Here is a 19,434-nt window from a genome sequence, read left to right as displayed (position 1 = left end):
GAGGGTGGTCTTTGCTGGTGTCCACTGTAACATTGTGATCAAGAGAGAATTATCTAGATCATCCTCTCGTGTTGCGATGGAGGCAAAAAAGTAATAAGGCGATTGCATGACAATTGACTTTTATTGAAAAATTGTGTACGCAGCAATGTCAATAAAGTTTAACCTTATGTAACCAGCCTAACATACAAAAGCGGATATAAATATAAGCTTTCAGGAAGTGAGCATAAATTAATTCATCTTGGATGTTTCCTTTCGGTCCTTTTATAACGTCACTATAAACAGCATCTGCCATCGAAAACACGATGTTGGCCTGTATTCGGGTTAACAAAGTTCAGAAACTTGCGAAAAAAAATTCAGTTGAAGTGTAAGCATTTGGTTGTTGTCTTCAAAGAAAAGTGATTCTTGAAAGATTAGGACAGTTACAAGCACGTCCAGCGTGTGTTGCGTGTTTTATTCCGGGTTAGGGTTAGATTTGGCTCCAGCCAGTAGAGATTTCCTGATCTCACGGCCAATGGCCGCTGCCAAAGGAGGCGGTACTGCATTTCCGACCTAAGAGATGAAGGACAACAACACAACGTTGAGTGTCTGAAAAAACGTGTTTGTCAAAAATTGACAAGGACCCTTTATAGTCTACCGTAAATTTACTACCAGATTGTGCAATTCTAAAAGGCAAAACCTTGAAATTTGTGCAATGAAAACTCCAAACATGTTGCTACTGGTTAGGAATCCTCTTAACTAGAAACGACCTTCGTTTGCAGGTTTCTTTTCTATTGGTTTACTAGCTGAAGACATTTGGTGTATTCAAGCTTTGAGCCTTTCAGTATTTTAAAATTTTAACCAAGCCATTTGGCTATGTTTCAGCATTCTCCGAATGACAGGAAATTAACGGGAGAAAGCTCATTAGTTGGGTCAGCCAGTTAACTGATAACTCACTAAAAGCTGCCACGCAAACGCTGAATTTTCACTTTTGCAAAATTACAGGCAAAATGGACTCTAATTAAGCTAATCCAGAGATTTTTTGAATTGGGCCCATTCTTGTGTTTAAAAGCACCACAGGCCGCCGGTTAAAATGACCGTAGTTAAGCATTGGACAGCAACGGATTTGTCGGGGAAATATTGAGTGACACTTCTTGGACCTACTTCAAAGTAGCCTTTCATTTACCGATGTGCAAGGACCAATCTTAAGACCCCACCTAGTTTTAGTGCCGTCATGATAAGTCTGATAAGCTGCCACGCACACCTGACTACTACGAGGTCTTTCAACGCTACACCTAAGATTTGACAAACATTGTACGCTTACCTGCCGATGTTTATCGAGAATATTTCCGTAGAACCGGTACGTGTCGGGGAAGCCCTGGGACCTGGCGCATTCTCTAACGCTGACAACTCTATGCTGCTCTGGATGGAGAACCCGTCCCTACGAAAAGGCACGTATAAAGTCAACGGCAGTAATTGCCAACCTCAATCGATAATAGTGAAACTGCCTTTAGGAAACCTTTGCTGTCAACGATGGGAAGCAAACGCACAGTTAAACGCGGGAGCGTAAAGGCCCGGGGGAACACTCCCAAATAAAAAGGGCGTGGCTGCTCGTCGGAAATTTTGAAAAGAACCTCCAAGAGGTACCAAGAGCCTGCTTTGAGGGCGTGGCTTGAAATTTACTTCACCCCTGTGAATCTTTTGAGGCTGAACACCCTAAGAGGTATCAACTGTTCTTTTAACCCCTAAAAGGTACGACAAGCAACCCCGTCCTTTTTAAAACGGAGTCCTCCCCCCCCCCTCTTCCCCGTGGGTTAAGATAATTTTTTTCAGAGCTGTTAAGTTTTAACACGCTGGTACTGGGTTGTTTTAAAATCCAAGCAAATACGAAGTGTCAAGCGCTTTCACTAAAGTACGAAACACATTCCATCATGTCGTTTCATGCCTACAAGGCAAATGCCGTAAAAGAGCCTGCTGACCTGCTTTCCCATGGGCTCAGGATTTGTTATGGTGGTACTAAAGTACCCGTCCCACTCCAGTCGGCCGTACAGCCCCGCCCAATGATTGTGTCTGTTTCCCGTATGAGGAAGGCACCACGGTACAAGGGTGTTAAACTGGCGGTCAGCGGGATCACATGGCTTGCCTTCTGCGCATGAGCACACTCCACGTAAGACACCGTTAGATGAGTGACCGTTTTTCGGGTCATTGTGCGTGTAGGTCCTGAAATGATACCAGAATAGAACTCATAAGTCGAGTTTGGTCCTTGATAGACAAGTATTCAGTACGACAGAACACGCTTTAAGACAAGGAACCCTTTCACCTCACAGCAGCTCATGAGGGAAAGTCATATAAACGGAGAAATCAAAATAAGAGAAAGAGGGCTCGCAGGGAACGCCCTCCATGTGGCCTCCATGTACTATGCAATTCATTTTTTCCGTTTCCCTAATCTTGTATCTTCGCGCGCGCTTTAAAGTGCCTTCCGCGGAGGAAAGGGATAATTTTGCGATTATTTCAAGGACTAATGGAACTTGAGAGTCTTCGAGCATATGTAGCTACTGAAGCTGGCAAAAGTTCGCGTTTATATGACGTAATTGAACATTTCTGCGCAAGGGGAATTTGTTAGTTTGCACTTGTGACTAACGCTCAACGGTCACAAGTTGCAAAGGGTTACTTGTTGATTTGTCGTGCGAAAAGTTCTTCGAACACGTTTGAGGAAAATCACATTGATCACTTTTTAAAAGCCAGGATAGCTTATACTAACAAACAAACAAACAAACAAACAAAAAATAAATAAACAAAAAGACAACGAAAATAACAAACAAACAAACAAGCAGATAAATAGACTTAAAAAAGACTTGGAACTTACAGTTTCTTGGTATAGGTACCGTCTGATAGACGTACAATGCTATTTGGCAAGTCTCTCCAGTCAGAGCCGGGAGCAGTCGGAATGTAACGCATGCGTACTGCAACAAGAGGATTCATCTCTTTGCAAATGTGGTCTCGAAGAACTGGTTGGTATTGACTGCCACGCATCTGTGGATTCAAACATAGTAAGATCGGACATTGCAGTTTACACGACTTGAAAATACCCGACAAAGTCATGTGAAGGACAAAGTTATTCCCAACCTGAATAAAACAACCATTCGTTTCGTTCCACTAGAAGGTGCTACAACTATAGAGAACACACAAAACAGAAAGAACACAGAATTGCTAAGATCTCTTACTTGTCGCTGGAAGTGTGAGATGGCATCCCCATTGTAGGAGATCTCGTCATTTGATGCGCCGTTCCTGATCTCTGGGAGATCGGACATGGCGTCACGTACGGTGATCGTTCGGTATGGAGCCGACGACAGCCGAGTGATATTCGATTGGAACTGCGGAAACAACAGTCAGAAGTATAAGCCACCGATACCGATTTTGACTTTATTCCTTAATTGGTCCCTGGCATTTGACCAGTTTTATTCTTCAGAATCAAGCAATCCTTTACGTGTCTACCTTAGTATCGTCCACCATGACTGTAAGTTGAATGGCCCGGGGAGAGAAACAGTGCGTAGGCTCCGGGTACAGCGGTAACACCTCACCAGGAGCAGCCGCCATTATAATGGCCCTGAAACGAAATCGAGGCAAGTTAACTAAGTAACGTGCTGAAAAATCTTTGGGGGATTGGATTGTAAAAATCAAAAACTCCTCTATTGCAGCCCACTAGTGGTGTTTCAAAGATTTTTTTAGGACGTTATAGGAAGTCTTCGATTCTTAAAATATCATCCTCCAAACCGAAGGAGAAGAAGAAGAAGACCAACAACAACGGCAACAACAACAAAACAGTAAATAACAAGAACAATAACAAACGAAACGATAACGATAACGATAACGATGACGATAGAGACAACAACACAGGCAATCGTGAGCATTCCGAGCAATGCCAAGTCAGCTTACATAGTCGCGATCACAATACGTCACGGCCGCTTCCTTATCCAATTCTGTTTGACTATAAAGAAAATGAAACATTGCAAAAAAGAATCAGATGGAAGCAATTGATATGTCTACCTTCGCCTGGTCTGTGGAACGCCATAACAGCCAGCCTGAAGTACACCAAACGTACACTGCAGAGATAGTTAAAGAGGAATCGTTAGAAAACAGAAATTGAACCTGTCAGCATCCTCCATTCTCAAAGTCTAAGGCTCCGTCCAAACCACGCCGGAGGAATTCGAAAACGCAAAATTACTTCTGCGGTTAGGCCTACCGTCCACACTAATCCGGCACGAAAACGGAGCTTTTCCAAAACTCTCCTGAAACTGGAGGAATTTGAAAACGCCGGCTTTGCGTTTTCATGTGGGCGGAAAACGTTTTCAAAACGGAGCTTTTCGAAAACGATGGCTTAAGGATAATCATATGATTTCCCTGACCGAGTTTTCCTCAAACACAAATTCAAAATGATTGGTGATTGTTGCGTTTTTAAATTCTTCCGGCGAAGTGTGGATGGAAAACATCTGATGCGTTTTCATAGCAAAACGTCCGTTATCAAATTCCTCTGGCGTAGTGTGGACGGGGCCTAATAAACAAACTACCAGTGACAAAAATTGAAATGAAGTCACTTGTACTTTGAACTTTTAAAATTAACCTCGGTATTCGACGTTCATATACAAAACAAAACAGTGAATCTACCTGATATCCCATCTTCAGCAGACAGCGCAGAGTTAACTTCAGTACCATGCTTCGTTTGAAGGACACGAAGTTACGAACATTCTCGAGAATGAAAAATTTCGGCCGATAGTAATCACAGTAGCTGAGGTACGATACAACCAGAGAATTCTGCAAAGAATATCATAAAAAAATTGCAAAGATTAGCCAAGTTCTAAAGGAAAATAAACTGATATAATATTTAATGTTTACCTTGAACTGTGAGTAGTCCCTTGAACTGAACCTGTTCATTCCACTGAATCCTTGACAAGGGGGGCCACCACACAACAGCTCCACCTCTCCCTTCTGGGGCAGTGTTTGTCCTTTAGTGTTCTTCTTTTCTCCCTGAGGTTATGAAGCAAAAGGGCCGTCTGTTAGAATTGGTTTACTTCTCATTTAGTCCCATACCATACTCATAAAGATTCAGCCAATCACATACATGGCTGTAACGATGTATTCAGAGGTTATTTCCTTACGTTGCATGTGTGTATCTTGGAATGTTTTCACGCGGTATTAAATAACCAGTGAATATCTCATAAGTAGCTGTGTTTATTGCCCCACACTATCACTCACAAAAGGAAGCAACGTTTTGACTTTGTTTCTCCGACTATTTTAATCTGAAACAGCAGCCTCCTTCGTTCGTTGTCTTTTAGAATAATAATAACAACCATAATGAAAAAAACTAAACGTTCTTTTTTGTTTGAAGACAAATTTTAAACCTCATATATGGTTTGACTGAACTCGAAACCGCAAGAAATATTACACTACACATGATCATCATCACTTCACGTGATTATCACATGACATAGCTTACATCCATGACGAGTTTTAGCAGCAAGTTACAGTCGTCAGTGAACACAGTACATCCGGGATTGTTAAGACTGAACGCACTTGCTGCGGGCTCCTCTTTCTCAACGGCCCACCGGGACTCAGCCACGCCAGCCTGATGAAGACCCTCCGAGAGACCTGCGCCAGAAATCACAGGTTAGAGGTGCTACAATACAATACCAAGACCTATTTGGGCCTAACAAATTACTCCATGTCTTAGAGTGAAAAGAAGCCTTGACAGGGCAGATCGAAAAAAACTTTTACATAAAATGACTTACCACCACATCCTGCAAAAACATCCAGACATCGCAGTTTGGTGAGTGTTTGACTGGCTTTATCACTGCCATCTTCCTTTAAGCACTGGCCCTCTGTTTCAGGAGATGCCTTCCCCTTGCCCTTGCCTTTCCCCTTTCCTTTGCCCTGAATGAGAAATCACAAGAAAACAGGAAGAAGGGAGTATAATCGAGTGCTTCTTAACGGAAGACTTTCGCACACCAGCTTGTTGGCAAACCTCGTTCCTGCATGAAGGTCTTCTTTGCCATTGAAATCTAACAATGTTTTATTGAAATCTAAGTTAACAGCTGCAAATTGTGGCTACTACAGAATCGGATTAGCTGCCATTTTGGACTTGCACTCTAGAGAATACCCTGGAAACGAGCTGTCACCCAGACGCCGTTGCATTGGCTGCATGATAAAGGCTTTCGTCAAAGTTTAATTTCTTTCTGTTGGCTTCCTAAGCCTTTTAGCCAATCAAAATTTAAACTGAGTCCACAAGGTCACGTGCATTTGGACTTGTTCACCGACAGGTACTGACCTTTCCTTTCATTGCAGCGTTCCGCGCCTCCATCGGAGGTTCTTCGAACTCTTTTGTTTCACTGTTGTACGCCTAAAGGAAAGAAAAAAAAAAAATCGGTGTTAGTAAAAGCAGTAGCCGTCGGCTAAACAGCTAACTGGAGAAAATTCTCACCTCCAAGAAGTAAAAGTAGTTGATTCCTCTAGCTGTGTATTCTTCAACCGAGCAGTTAAGATCTTCTCCACAGGTCACAACACACCCACCTACCACATCGTCAACGGCGACGGTTGCCTCTGAAGAAAAACATGATAACGAAAGTATGGTTACGAAGACGGCATGTCTAAGTCAAAGTATGATTTGTTTCGTCTGAGATTTTCCATTCTTGTGATCGGTTAAAAGCTCCCTCATTTGTAAGTGCAATGCATATAAAGCAGAAATCACTGATGTAAAGTCCTTTTGAAGACAGGTACAACCCTGAGAAGGAAGTTGCATTGCGATAGAGAAGTAAATGTGAACACTGTTTTAAAAGAAAGTTTTAGGGAAGCTTGACTCCTTTACCTTCTTTACTCCAGTATAGCAAATTCAAATTGGCTTGATGGCCAAAACTAGAGCCTTTGTGCGTATTCTCTGGCCTGGAAAGAAAAGTGCAACTTCGTTCAGAAAATTGCAAAAATAAAATTTCTCGGAATGGGAAGTATAACTTTCGACTTTAATCAATCTGCTCCACATTGGAAAAAAAACCCACAAAATTTGATCCTTAAGTATGAAGAATGACTACTATTGTCATTGTGTAGTACGTAACCTTCTTAGCCAACTTTGGTTTTCAATCTTGAAAGATAATTTTTTGAGACGATTTAGAACCTAAATTCTCACCACCTATCTCCTTTAATGTGCTAAGAAGCACTAAGGAGAAACTCGTAACCAATCACATTTAATGCTGACACAACAAAAACTGTAATATTAATACCTATAAAATTTGCTGACAGTCAGCATAACTTCCAGTTCTTCCGTCAGTTTCCCTGAACTTGACTTTGTGAAGATGCTAACAATGCGACCTGAACAGAAAATAAAAGAAAACAGTGGGTAGATTGTAAAACAACAACAACAACAACAACAACAACAAAACAATTAACTGCTCGTGAAGGCCCATATTGAAGTTTTTCATTTATCAGCTCACAAAAGAATCCCTTTTGCCTGTTCATTTCCGATTCCATAGCCATAAGTCATCCCCCCATGCATTTTTGCTGCGATAAATCATCTATTATCTTGTTCATATATGACTGAGAAGATTAGTTCATTGTGGTCGGCTGAAAGCAGGCCAATTTATCGCTAACTTTCAAATTGCACTGCAGTGCAAATTAACGCGCGCGCGTTCGCAATTTTCTCAGTCATATAATAAATGAGAAATCCGATGAAAGCTCGAGCAATCAAGGATTTACACTAAACATAAAATTTGAAAATTCTTCCAAACTGCACTCACCTTAAGGCTCGAGCAATTTTGAGAGAGTTTTCAAAAATCACCCCTCGTGTGAATCCTAAATTGCACTCGCATTTACACGATTTCTTTTACATAACGTTTTGCTGAAATAAAGAGCGCTTGGTGATGTTTACCTATTTTGAATGGTTCAGGCACGTCATAGTTGCTTCCCTTCACATACTCTGCCGGCTTTCTGTAATATTCTGGATACACTTCTTCATCCACCTGCCAAGGTAAAACAATACGAGAGGTTTTAAAATTCTACTGGAACGACGTCTAGGCTGCTTGTTGGTGATTCCAGTCACTGGTCTACTAGTCTCTTTTGTTCAAATCTCAAGCGAATGATTTGGAAACTAATGCATGTGAATTATCCAAACAATGGACAAAAGAAAGAGACAGACTCGAAGGTCGTGGGGGGGGGGGGGGGGGGGGGACACCCATATAAAAAGGACAGGGATGCTTATTGGAAATGTTAAAAAAACCCTCTCAGTAAGAGGTACCAGGATCCTGTTTTGTGAGTGTGGCTTGAAGTTTTTTTCACCCCTAAGAGGTACCAATTCTTAAACAACACATTATCTCCTGTAATATTTTTTCAGCTCAGTACCCTAAAAGGTACCGTGAAAGCTCCCTTTGTGAACCTTTTGAGGCTGAACACCCTAAGAGCTACCAACCGCTTTTTAACTCCTAAAAAGTAAGACGAGCACCCCCCGTCCTTTTTACATGGGAGTCATCCTCCCGGGGATCGATGGTCTTTACCTTATCACTTTTCTTGAAACCTTTCTTTGTCTCTTTTGGTTTAACACTGAAAAACAGGATTCAAAATAGTATTACAGACAACAACCATGTACAAATACATTGGGAGGTCTTCAGTGACCTTTCAAAATTATCAAAGCTGTATATTTAGTTTACTTTTTCATCAGCAGTTATGTGTCTGCCGAGCTCTAAGATTGCTCAAATAAAGGCATAGTATGTTCTCTAACCAAGAACAGTAAACATATCGGTTCTTCAACCTGTTTAAATCTATCCTAATGTTTTCCCGCGCTCAGCACTGGTTGCACGTTTCTGATTGGATAATTGAGACATTCTTGTTTGTTATATACCGGTTTTCAACCTATTGAAATCTATACCAATGTTTTCCCGCGCTCTGCACTGGTTGCACGTTTCTGATTGGATAATTGAGACATTCTTGTTTGTTATATACCGGTTTTCAACCTATTGAAATCTATACCAATGTTTTCCCGCGCTCTGCACTGGTTGCACATTTTCGCTTCGAGTTCTGATTGGCTAATTGCTACATTCCTGTTTGTTGTAATTGGACATAGACTTAAGCTATAGTTTTGGCTTTGTGACAGTTGTCAGAAAACCGCTAACAATTTTTCAGTCGATAGGAGAGATTGTCCTCTTAGACAAACAGGTAGCTTGGTCCCCGTGACTTATGCGCGCGCTTAGTTTAGCGTCTGGTTTCACTTGAATCTTTGATTGGTGTATGACAGTTATTGAAACCTTAGTGTGGTAGGCTTTGTGGTTTTAGTTTTAAGACACCAGTTTCAAAGGTGTCTGTCATAAGAATTACTACGCAGCTTTCTTGTCTTACTTGAATGAAAATGCTTCTGGCCCCAGGAAAACACAATTTCCCACTTTGTACTGTATGCCACTTTTCGTGCAGGATCTGAGGAATAATGTGAACTTTGATTACCGAACAGATTAACACGAATGTGAACTTTGATTAACTGACGTAATAAGAACAATACAATAGGCCATTTCCAAATTACATCTAACCTCTTTCTCAAAGCGAGTCTTGGTGCCCATCCTTTCATATGAAAATGAGATTTCATTCACATGCACAAACCACAAAGAGTAAGAAGAGAAATAGGAAAATATGCCTACTTGTAATATGTCTTGGAGGATTTTGTATCTGTTTCCAATGGTTCTCCCACAGATGTTGTCTCCATCTGCAAAGTGAATGCAACAATTGTTTTTTGTCAAACTTTTGCTTTTGTTTAACCTTTCCTGCAGCCAAAAAAAACTCTGCTCTAAATACAGTTACATTTCACAAGCACTTTTAATGGCAGTTTGAACTAAAACCAAATTACTACATGGGGAAATCAACAGCTTAAATCATAGAAATAGTGGTTAATGTATCAGTATTTAAAGTTGTTAGTTGTTACCTGTCCCTGTGTTGTTTTGCGTACACAGCTCTCACAGTATTTAAAATTTTCTGTCTTGACCACAGTAGCTGTGTACTCTGAAGGAGGATCTGTAAATCTACCACGCTTATGATCATACCTAAAAACAAAAAGGCTCATCGTGTAACTCTTGGAGTGCATAGTTGTTTGAACTTGCATTGTTAGATATAAAACACACTGAAGTTACTACAAATGCGTACAGTCAAACCTCTAGCAAGCGGCCATCCTCGGGGAAATGGGAGGTGGCCACTTAATTGGTGTCAGTCAGGAATTAGCATTAGGCTTAGTAGAAAAATCAATTTATTCAAATATAAACATGCTTTAAGGCAACAGGGAATCATGTTAATACAACTCTAAACGTGTGTTAAAATGTTTTATCAGTAGTCAATTGCTATTTCAGACTCTTATCTATCATCGCCTTTTCACAAAGCAGATCTAAGTGTATTAAATTTTAGGTAGCAGCTTGATAATGGTCAGGACAATACAAAACCCTCATAAGAACGACCAAAGGGTGGCCGTGGCTGCTTAACAGAGGTGGCTAGTTAGGGGTGACCGGTTAGTAAGGGTTTTATTTACAGTATTTTACTGCCAACAAGTTCGAGACTTTGATAACTGGCTGCTTAAGAGGTGGCCGCTTAATACAGGTTCAACTCTGTCCACTCAGTTGTTATTAAGTTGATGCCACAGGAAACACAGAAATATGCATGTGTCTGTGACTGAGGGATCAAGTTGCTGGGTGGGAACTGCATGTCCTTTCTCCAACATTAAATCCTTTGAAAGAGTTGAAACATGACTGCTGGGAAATCAAAAACCAATTTCTACATAAATATTTCTTCCTCACCACTTTTGGTAAAAAAACGTGTTTCCATCATCTTCCTCCATCATACTGTCAGTCTCTTGATCATCCAGTCCTCCCTTCATGAACCAATCAGAATCAGGCAACTTAGGTGTGACCTGTTCAATCCAACAAGATACAAATTCAGAAAAAATATAATGTTGTCCCCTCTCTCCTATCACCAACAGTTTAAAGAACTTTTAAGTCTTACAAGTTACTGGATGATGTATATGGCTTATGTGACAACAAAGTCATCATTAACTTTTATTTCCATATCCAATTGCTTTACAACATTCTATCAGGTTGCTCTAACAGTTTGCAGGGTCAAGTTACACTGCAGGGTGAAGATAGGCCCTATGAGAGTTAAGGCCCAAGAACATAACATCACAACCCTAAGAACTCAAATAAGATCTCTGATACAGTGCCTTAGCCATTACCCCACTTTTTACATGTATGTGTCTCTTCTTTTTCAATCTAATTTGGAATTGGCTCAAGAGGACTGCACACATGCTGTAGGTACTTACCGTGCATTTCTGTAAAATGGAGCCAAGAGGATTGTCACCACATTCATCAACCAGGAACAACTCGGTTGGGTCGCTTGTTTCACCCAAAATAGTGTCTGAGCCTCGACTATAAAGCAAACAGGAGAGTTGGAAGAGAAACAATTTAATCAATCAATCAATCAATCAATCAATCACTCAGTCAATATTAATCAATCAATCCATCAGTGAGACAGTCAGTCCACCAACCAACCAACCAACCAGCCAGCCAGTCTGTCCATCAGACTGTTCGTCTATCCATCTATCAGTGAGTCCATCAGTCAGTCACTGATAGCTTATTGTTAACAGTTATGATGCAGGTTTGTACCTCAACCATCTGCAGTGAAACATCTTGTCGCCACTTGGCCCTTCCCACATGTAACAAACACGGGAAATAAATAGAGGCACGTCAGGGTTGTCAGGACACACCTTCACAAAATCTCCAACATGTATCTGAAAACCACCAAATTTGCATAATTTGGTCAACACTGACAATCATTGTAATGAACAAAGCAGAAGAGAGACCAGCTGATTGCTAATTAAAGTATTAAATGCAGTACCTCGTCTTTGTTATTGAGAAGAACTGATGAGTAATACTTCTTCTTTCCACTGACTTTAACAGGATCTCCCAACCATTTAACCTTTGTCTAAAAAGGAACACACAATTAACTTTCTTGTCTTTAGAAACCCCTAACTGGAGGTTTCTGATGTGACACAGAAAACAACTTCTTACAACACTAACACTGTGAAGGATCTAAGGGAGAGTAGGAAAGGATCTCAATGGCCCTCAATGGCCAACAACTCACTTCCTCTGTCACTATACATGTAAAAACTGTTTATTGCTGGTTTTACATGACCGATCTCTTGGACATTATCTGTTCCTCAAAGGTCAGAGTTTTCCTTGAGCTACACTCTTGGAAAACTGTTTGCTTCTCGGAACAGATAATGTCCGTGGACAAACATCCAAGGCTATTTTCATGCCAAATGGAGACTATTGTTTATATATATTCTAAACACAAACCATTCACTGTGTGATTAGCACTACTCGTCTCCTCACCTTAATCACTTTCTGTGACTTTGCTGTTATGTGTGTTGCCATGTTTTTCTTTTCTTTCTCTTTGTTAGGACTCTGCCAAAATAAAGAAACAAAGAATTACTTGTAAAACCTCTGAACTGAGAGTGCAAAGAATCTTTGGATCATGTATACTAAAGGCATCTGCAGTTGACTGTCAATCAATACTCTCAATTGATACCCTCAATCGCAATTGATACCCTCAATTGACATCTCAATCTCTACTTCATCAACATCCCGATTGATACTTGGTTGACACTCGATTGATACTTGATCAGAAAATTGTTGACTGTCGACCGAGTGTCGACCAAGATGTTGGTGGAGCGTTGATCAAGTGTCAACTGAGGTGTTGATCAAGTGACGATTGAGTATCAATCAAGTGTCAATCAAGGGCATCAATCGACACTCAACCACGGATGCCTTTAAAACACAGGATCAAAATCTTCTATGCTGTATCACTCTTTGCTTATAATATTTCATACCAAATTTTCGATTTCTGCATTTTCCTCAGTAACATCTTCATCCTCTTCTGCTTCTTTTACAGCCATGTAAGGACACCTTCATTAAAACAAAACAACAAAAATCACCTTCCTATTATGTGTGTCCACTTATGGGAGGTCGCCTACTTAGTAGATCTATTCCTGGACTGGGACAATTGTACTAGACACGGATCATGTGTACTAAAGGTATCCGCGGTTGAGTGTCAATCAATACCCTCGATCAATACCCTCGATTGACACTGCATTGACACCTCAGTTGACACTTGATCAACACTCCATGGGCATCTCACTCATCAGCTGGTTGAGAGTTGACTAATTTTCAATTGGTGCATATGAGTTGGTTGACACTCAGCCGATTATCAACTGACTGTTGATCGCATGTCAATCAAGTGTCAATCAAGGTGTTGATCAAGCATTGATTGAGCGTCAATGGAGTATCGATCAAAACGTTGATCACCTGTCGATCGAGGGTATCGATCGACACTCGACCATGGATTCCTTTAGTACACATGATTCAGTGGATCTATTCCTGGACTGGCTTAATTGTATTTGACACAAACCTTCTTTCTACACAGCACTGCTTCTTTCTCCCTGGTCCACCAAACTTGACCATATCTCTGCAGGATTTACACTTTCCACAGTCTGGCTGCTGGCACACCTCACACACACCACATCGCTTTCTGCGAGGGGCACTTGTTTCTTTTCCATCAATTTGATTCTCGAAGAAAATGTCAAATATGTGCCGAACAAGAGGGGTGGTGGTGGCCTGAAATAAATCAGATTCTAAATTTACATCTGGACAGCACGCAAAGCTAATACATGCTATCACAAATGCATGGATGATGAAACTCTTTAACAGAGTCACTGGGTCATAATTTCAAGTGTTCCAATTACCTTTGATGGAGAAGCAACCTTCTTTTTCTTGTCCAGTCTGACTTTGACTCCCCTTGCAGCACGCCTTCATGAAAATGAAAAATTAAACAACTTATAAAAACTTTGTTGAAAGGACTTGATATCTGTGAGGAGTGCTCATAGCTGGGAGCTTGTTGAGCCTGTAGAAAGCACATTTGCCAGTACTGCAGTACGTGTAATCCAGTTTAAGAGGTTGCTTTTAATTAACAACCTATTTTTTCCTGGTTCTGGATACATTAATATCCAAATTGCTGGCTGCAATATGTTCATGCCTGTTTTGTGGGCGTGGCTTAAAATTTTTTCACCACTATGAGGTACCAATTCTAAACCAACGCATTAACTGACACTTTTGTTATTGTAATTATAGCGATAGAGATAATTTTTTTGAATACCTTCTACTCATAAAGTTGATTGTCAAATATTTCCTGTCATATGGTATTCAGCTCTATACCTTAAAAGGTACTGCAAAAAGCTTCCGCTGTTTGACCCTTTGAGGCTGAACACCCCAAGAGGTACCAAAACTATATTTTTAGCCCCTAGCAGGTACAATGAGCACCCCCATCCTTTTTACATGGGAGTCCCCCTGGGGCTTAATGATACTGGCCAGCATGTAGACCAGGGATTGGTGGTCATTTCAGCTAACGCTCAACATGACTCAACTGAGGCTTGCTTTGCATGTTACCATACAAAGCATGGAACATGTCAAGACCAATGCAATCAACTGATGGTGCTGTCCACTCAGTTTAGTACACAAGAAAATTACAAGCAAACCTTTTGCCAAGCGTTACTCCAGCAAGTTTGATGAGATCTCTCATACATGGCGACACTAGCAGAGGAAGCTCATCATCATCAGCTGCTAGGTCATAGCTTTCCACCTGTAGACAAGTAAATAAAACAATATGTGACTGCCCTGTTGAAACATCCGTTGATCCATATTGTAAAGGTAAATGTAAAGTCTGCATATGAGCCAAGTGGCCCATCAGGCCAGAGCTTATCCTTGTTTCTTATGCATAAATTTGGGATCAATCAATGCCTGTATGAGCTCACCACCGCGGCTGCCTGCTCCTCCCTCTTCCCCTCTCTACCAAGGACAAAGGCTGCCACAAGAGCTAAAGCATTACTGACAGTTTATTTTATGAGCCCATTTTTGGAAATGGTTCCAGAGAAAAATAATTGTCACTTGATGGATGGGGTATTAAACAGAGTTGGCAGCATAAAGTGTGTTTAACACAAGGCAAAAAATATTTTTAACGCAGTTACATGAGAACTTTTACCTGTTCAACAAGAAACTGTGCATGTCGTAGCAGTGTATCTTCAGTAAAAGTGGAACAGTTTTCAGGGGGTACAGAAGTCTGACAATAAAGAATATCACAAAATAAGAACTTATGTTATATTTTCAGATTCATAGAAGTAAGAAGTGCATTGCACAGCTGTTTGCTGTCTTTTACATGACATTTTCACACAAAAATAACAAACATGTAGATCTATGGTTCCGTGGAATCAGTAGTCACTTATATACAATACAGACCTAAATAGGTCTGCAATGCATACATGCATACTTACCACATTGTCCAAGAACGTTAGAGAAATAGCAGACCCAAAATTAAAGGATCCAAATTGACATTCAATACCAAAATGTCACAACAATTTATTAGTCTAACATTTAATTGCTCATTTAATTTTTAACATTATTGGAAATAATTACCTGGACTTTATTTAACAAATCCTCATATTTTGCCTCCGGGTTACCCTGCATGAACTCAATGACAATCTGAAGGACAGGAACAGTGCTGCAATTATTTTAAATTTTAACAAGATTTTTCTGAGACCAAGATTTATTTTGAGTAAATGGCAAATAAACAGTACCTTGCTCATTGCTGTCTTCTCTTTCATAAGGTTCATAAATGGCATATACTCTTCCGATGCCTGCATCAATATGTACTCCGCAAAAGCTGCCAGTAATAACAAACCATAAGGAAATGTTGATCCTTTTCACAAATTATCTCTACTCAACATATGAATGGCTTGGTGCAAGACTGACGTAAGTGACTTTTTCGGGTGAAAAATGATTTTTTCGTTCAAAAGCGCCCAAATTTTTTGCATGTGGTCTCCAACGTAATAGGAAAACATTGCCCTGTGTTTGTATTCCTTGTTTTTTTCGCCTGGTGTACAAAACAAAGTGGAAAGTTTACTCGCTCAAAGACGGGATCTGGAAATGAATTTCTTCAACTACGTTGTGACGTAAGCTTGCGTTTGCATTATTTTGGCGCGCAAGACAACGTCAAGCTTTCGATCAGACAAGTTGAAACCTCACCTGTTGCATGAAGTCCGCTTATTTGACTCATATTTGCGCCCGCCTGGCGGTGAAAGGACTTCATTAAGTCCGGAAACCCGTAAGTCACTAGCATATCTCAAAGAAGCGAGATGTGTTGCTGTTCCAAGATCGCTAAGCGGTCGAAGGCACACTGAAGCCAGGCGAGGAGTTTGAAAGCACTTCTCATGCCAAAAAATGAGTCGATGGCGAGAAGTGGCCCATTTGCCAAATGTTGCTGTGCAGAACGTTTGGAAATAAAGAAGTGCTTTTAGACTCTAAAAAAATCTGTTTAGTCGGCCCGTAGGCCTTGCCGTGTTGAAGTTGCTCAGGCATATCCCATAATAATCTTTAATGCATCTCGATAGGTCTTGTCAGTCGATCTCAGTCGGCAATGGAAAACGTGACAAACTTACATTTCGCTCAGCCAACGGAATATTAATTGAAACAGAATCGACGGAAAAGATTTTTTTCACTGAGAAAAGTAATGTATTACTTCATTTAGACAAAAATAGCCCTAAGCCCCGATTCTTTCCAGGAATAAATGGCCAATGTTTTCATGTAAGAGAAATGATTGATCCAAAGTCGCGATTGTTGACCATTGTTGTGTTACAGTGTGACAGTTGACCTTTTGGGAACTGGGGCAAACAAACGCCAATCATATTATGGACTAGCGGCTTTCGATCGCTTGCCTTTATTATCATGGAATCCCAATGGAATGATTCGTTTGTGAGGTTAGAAGATGGCGAGAGAAAGAGACAACAGTGTAAGTCTTTTGTCTTTAAATATGCCATTCCTTTTGCTATATATTTTCCGTTTGTTTTCGGTTTTCCCGCTTAGATTCAGTTCAGTGTTTTCACAAATATACAGGGTATTTAATTATCGCAGAGACGGAGCAATTTCAGATTGACTCAGCCGTTCAAGTACTGTAATTCGGAAAAATCGTCTCTCTTCGAATGTCAAGCGTTAATTCCTTGTGGCAACATTTCACGAAATATGTTTTATAAGGTATTTGTTGTTCGTCACGCAGTCAAAGTAATGGCAAGCTGCGCTGTTATAGCTCATTGAATTTCAAAACGTTTTACATCGCAGTAGCACCTATGAAATGCCGCATTTCGCCAGTGATTTTCACTTTTTTTTTTTTTGAAAGAATGCAAAGCAAACTCTTTTTAGTTCTTAAGGAGTTTCATGTTTTCACTGATTGCAAAACGTTTCACGAAATATGTTTTATAAGGTATTTGTTGTTCGTCACGCAGTCAAAGTAATGGCAAGCATCGCTGTTATAGCACATTGCATTTCAAAACGTTTTACATCATCGCAGTAGCACCTATGAAATGTCGCATTTCGCTAGTGATTTTCACTTTTTTTCGAAAGAATGCAAACCGAACTCTTTTTTGTTCTAAACGAGTTTCATGTTTTCACTGATGGCAAAACGTTTCACTCTCAGAAGATAGGTAACCACCGCTAATAGACAGTAGTCGTTGACTTTATTTAGATTCCCGATCATGCATGCTGTGTTTATGAAATGAAGCGTTTTCTTGTTTTATTATTTTCCCTAGGCTAGCACCAAAATAGAACTAACCCTACCACAAAGTGTTTAGAGACTCTAACCCTAAGCCCTAGCCCTAGCCTTAACCCTAAACCCTAGCCCTAGCCCTAGCTCTAGCTCTAGCCCTAGCCCTAGCCCTAGCCCTAGCCCTAACCCTAGCCCTAGCCTTAGCCCTAGCCCTAGCCTTAACCCTAAACCCTAGCACTAAAACGGTAACCCTAACACTAAATGCTAAACCTAGGCCAAGGGTTAGGGTTTGCTTTTAGGTCTAACGCTAGCCGTGGGGTTATGTTACCTTTACTGTAACTGTCAAGCTATAGGCTCATCTTTCTCTAAGGCCCATGTTCATCCATTTCGTTTTGTGGCCCTGTATTATTGTTTTGAAGTCACCGTTGTCCTAATGTTTCTTTCTTTTTTTCCGAAGACAAAGCGCAAACCAGCTAAAAAAATATACGGGGCTATGCTCTTCTACTCAATTGAAGACGACACGCAAAAATTCGGGCGCTTTTGAACAAAAAAATCATTTTTCACCCGAAAAAGTCACTTACGTCAGTCTTGCACCAAGCCATTCATATAATCATAATATATATAATTATATATATGCCTGCATTTAAATGCAATTTAACGAAGTTAACAACAAGTAGCCCAAGTCTTGGCTAGTCATGGTCAGCGGCATTTAGATCTGCATATACACCTGGATTCCACGTGTTTTTGGACCACAAGGCATTGTCGCAGTTTTTGCATTGAGTCAGCATTTTCCATGAGTGTTAGAGATTTAAGTGTAGGGACTCTTCTCAGAGACTCTCTTTCCACTGTTTTTATCAGTGTGACAGGTACCTGTTTTTCTCCCTTCTACTTGGGGGGCTCATGGCTGGGTTGCCAGGATTTGGCAGCCATTGGAAGCAGTCACCTTCTAGGAGCTGGCTGCCAATAGTGGAAGCTCCTGGATGTTCCAGCTACCCAACCTCCCCTTTGCGAAGCAATTGTTAATCAGAATTTAAAGAAAAATATCACAGACTATAGTAGCTGCAAACCTGTCGTGAAACCAATGAGAGCATTCTCTCCTCCATCAAATCCTGCAATCCACCATTCATTGATTGGTCCTATGGACTTTGTTGGAACACCACCTGGAAATAAATGAAGGTGTGTCAGATATGGGTCTACTTGGGGTAAAAGGGCCTTAAATATAATTTTATTTTACAACAGGTGACTCAAGGTTAGTGAAAATGGTTCAGTTCTAGGTATTGGAGGAGCCAGAAGACCCATTGGTGCTTCGTATTTACATTGCAACTCCAGTTTCTTAAACAATGTTACTGGGAGTACTGCTTCTTATTCACAACCCCCTCAGGTGGCATGGAAGCCCATCACAGGTAGTCTCTAATCCCTCACCCAGAACTGTAGTCAGTTTTCCCTGCAAATTTCCTAGTACCTCTAGATTCTGAAAAGTTGCATAACAGTATAATTTCTAAGCTGTGAACAGAGCACAAAGACCCTGGTCTAGCTTGAGTCTAGACTTTTCAATCTGGAGCCAAACACACTATCTATTTATCACCATTTGAGATACCTTCAGGACTTGGATTTTCATCATAAATTGGTTTGAGGTATCCACTGAAGAACAGTTCAATATTTTTCTCTATCAAGCCTGTGTCGAATGGACAGAGGTGAGTGTTCTTGTCGTAGATGCTATAAATAAATGAAAGTACAATAAAGACAGTTAGATAAACTACACCAGTACCAAGAGAGATAACCATCTTTGTCCAAATCAAACAAAATGAA

General features: G+C 40.6%; 1 protein-coding gene and 1 long non-coding RNA gene across 2 annotated transcripts in view; both read right to left on the bottom strand.

Annotated features, from left to right (window-relative positions):
• Positions 1 to 102: 102 nt before the first annotated feature.
• The window catches only part of LOC110050726 (DNA (cytosine-5)-methyltransferase 1.S-like), a 25,545-nt gene continuing 6,213 nt past the window's right edge, over positions 103 to 19,434 (bottom strand). Inside the window, exons 13-46 of the mRNA XM_089274895.1 lie at positions 19,223 to 19,341; positions 18,693 to 18,785; positions 15,665 to 15,750; positions 15,504 to 15,569; positions 15,073 to 15,150; positions 14,570 to 14,673; positions 13,781 to 13,844; positions 13,447 to 13,652; positions 12,869 to 12,944; positions 12,372 to 12,443; positions 11,875 to 11,961; positions 11,643 to 11,767; positions 11,300 to 11,405; positions 10,782 to 10,894; positions 9,923 to 10,040; positions 9,642 to 9,706; positions 9,349 to 9,423; positions 8,511 to 8,556; positions 7,889 to 7,979; positions 7,245 to 7,332; positions 6,836 to 6,909; positions 6,452 to 6,570; positions 6,299 to 6,370; positions 5,763 to 5,904; positions 5,471 to 5,622; positions 4,870 to 5,001; positions 4,642 to 4,788; positions 4,024 to 4,079; positions 3,472 to 3,583; positions 3,201 to 3,350; positions 2,843 to 3,009; positions 1,956 to 2,196; positions 1,301 to 1,417; positions 103 to 549 (exon numbers count right to left, since the gene is read on the bottom strand). Of these exons, the coding sequence (XP_089131021.1) occupies positions 451 to 549; positions 1,301 to 1,417; positions 1,956 to 2,196; positions 2,843 to 3,009; positions 3,201 to 3,350; positions 3,472 to 3,583; positions 4,024 to 4,079; positions 4,642 to 4,788; positions 4,870 to 5,001; positions 5,471 to 5,622; positions 5,763 to 5,904; positions 6,299 to 6,370; positions 6,452 to 6,570; positions 6,836 to 6,909; positions 7,245 to 7,332; positions 7,889 to 7,979; positions 8,511 to 8,556; positions 9,349 to 9,423; positions 9,642 to 9,706; positions 9,923 to 10,040; positions 10,782 to 10,894; positions 11,300 to 11,405; positions 11,643 to 11,767; positions 11,875 to 11,961; positions 12,372 to 12,443; positions 12,869 to 12,944; positions 13,447 to 13,652; positions 13,781 to 13,844; positions 14,570 to 14,673; positions 15,073 to 15,150; positions 15,504 to 15,569; positions 15,665 to 15,750; positions 18,693 to 18,785; positions 19,223 to 19,341 (3,658 nt within the window). The 3' untranslated portion in view covers positions 103 to 450. The remainder of the gene's footprint in view (positions 550 to 1,300; positions 1,418 to 1,955; positions 2,197 to 2,842; positions 3,010 to 3,200; positions 3,351 to 3,471; positions 3,584 to 4,023; positions 4,080 to 4,641; positions 4,789 to 4,869; positions 5,002 to 5,470; positions 5,623 to 5,762; positions 5,905 to 6,298; positions 6,371 to 6,451; positions 6,571 to 6,835; positions 6,910 to 7,244; positions 7,333 to 7,888; positions 7,980 to 8,510; positions 8,557 to 9,348; positions 9,424 to 9,641; positions 9,707 to 9,922; positions 10,041 to 10,781; positions 10,895 to 11,299; positions 11,406 to 11,642; positions 11,768 to 11,874; positions 11,962 to 12,371; positions 12,444 to 12,868; positions 12,945 to 13,446; positions 13,653 to 13,780; positions 13,845 to 14,569; positions 14,674 to 15,072; positions 15,151 to 15,503; positions 15,570 to 15,664; positions 15,751 to 18,692; positions 18,786 to 19,222; positions 19,342 to 19,434) is intronic.
• On the bottom strand, positions 17,643 to 18,228 carry LOC149102089 (uncharacterized). Its single transcript, XR_016202413.1, has 2 exons — positions 17,813 to 18,228; positions 17,643 to 17,739 (listed from the first exon to the last, which is right to left on the bottom strand). It is a non-coding gene; the product is annotated as an uncharacterized LOC149102089 (long non-coding RNA).

The sequence above is a fragment of the Orbicella faveolata genome, unplaced genomic scaffold, assembly GCF_042242905.1.
Source record: "Orbicella faveolata isolate gen_17 unplaced genomic scaffold, um_ofav_v1 contig_36, whole genome shotgun sequence".
Classification (NCBI taxonomy): Eukaryota; Metazoa; Cnidaria; class Anthozoa; order Scleractinia; family Merulinidae; genus Orbicella; species Orbicella faveolata.
The sequence above is the reverse complement of the archived record's forward strand: the minus strand, read 5'-3'. Positions and strand labels throughout refer to the sequence as shown.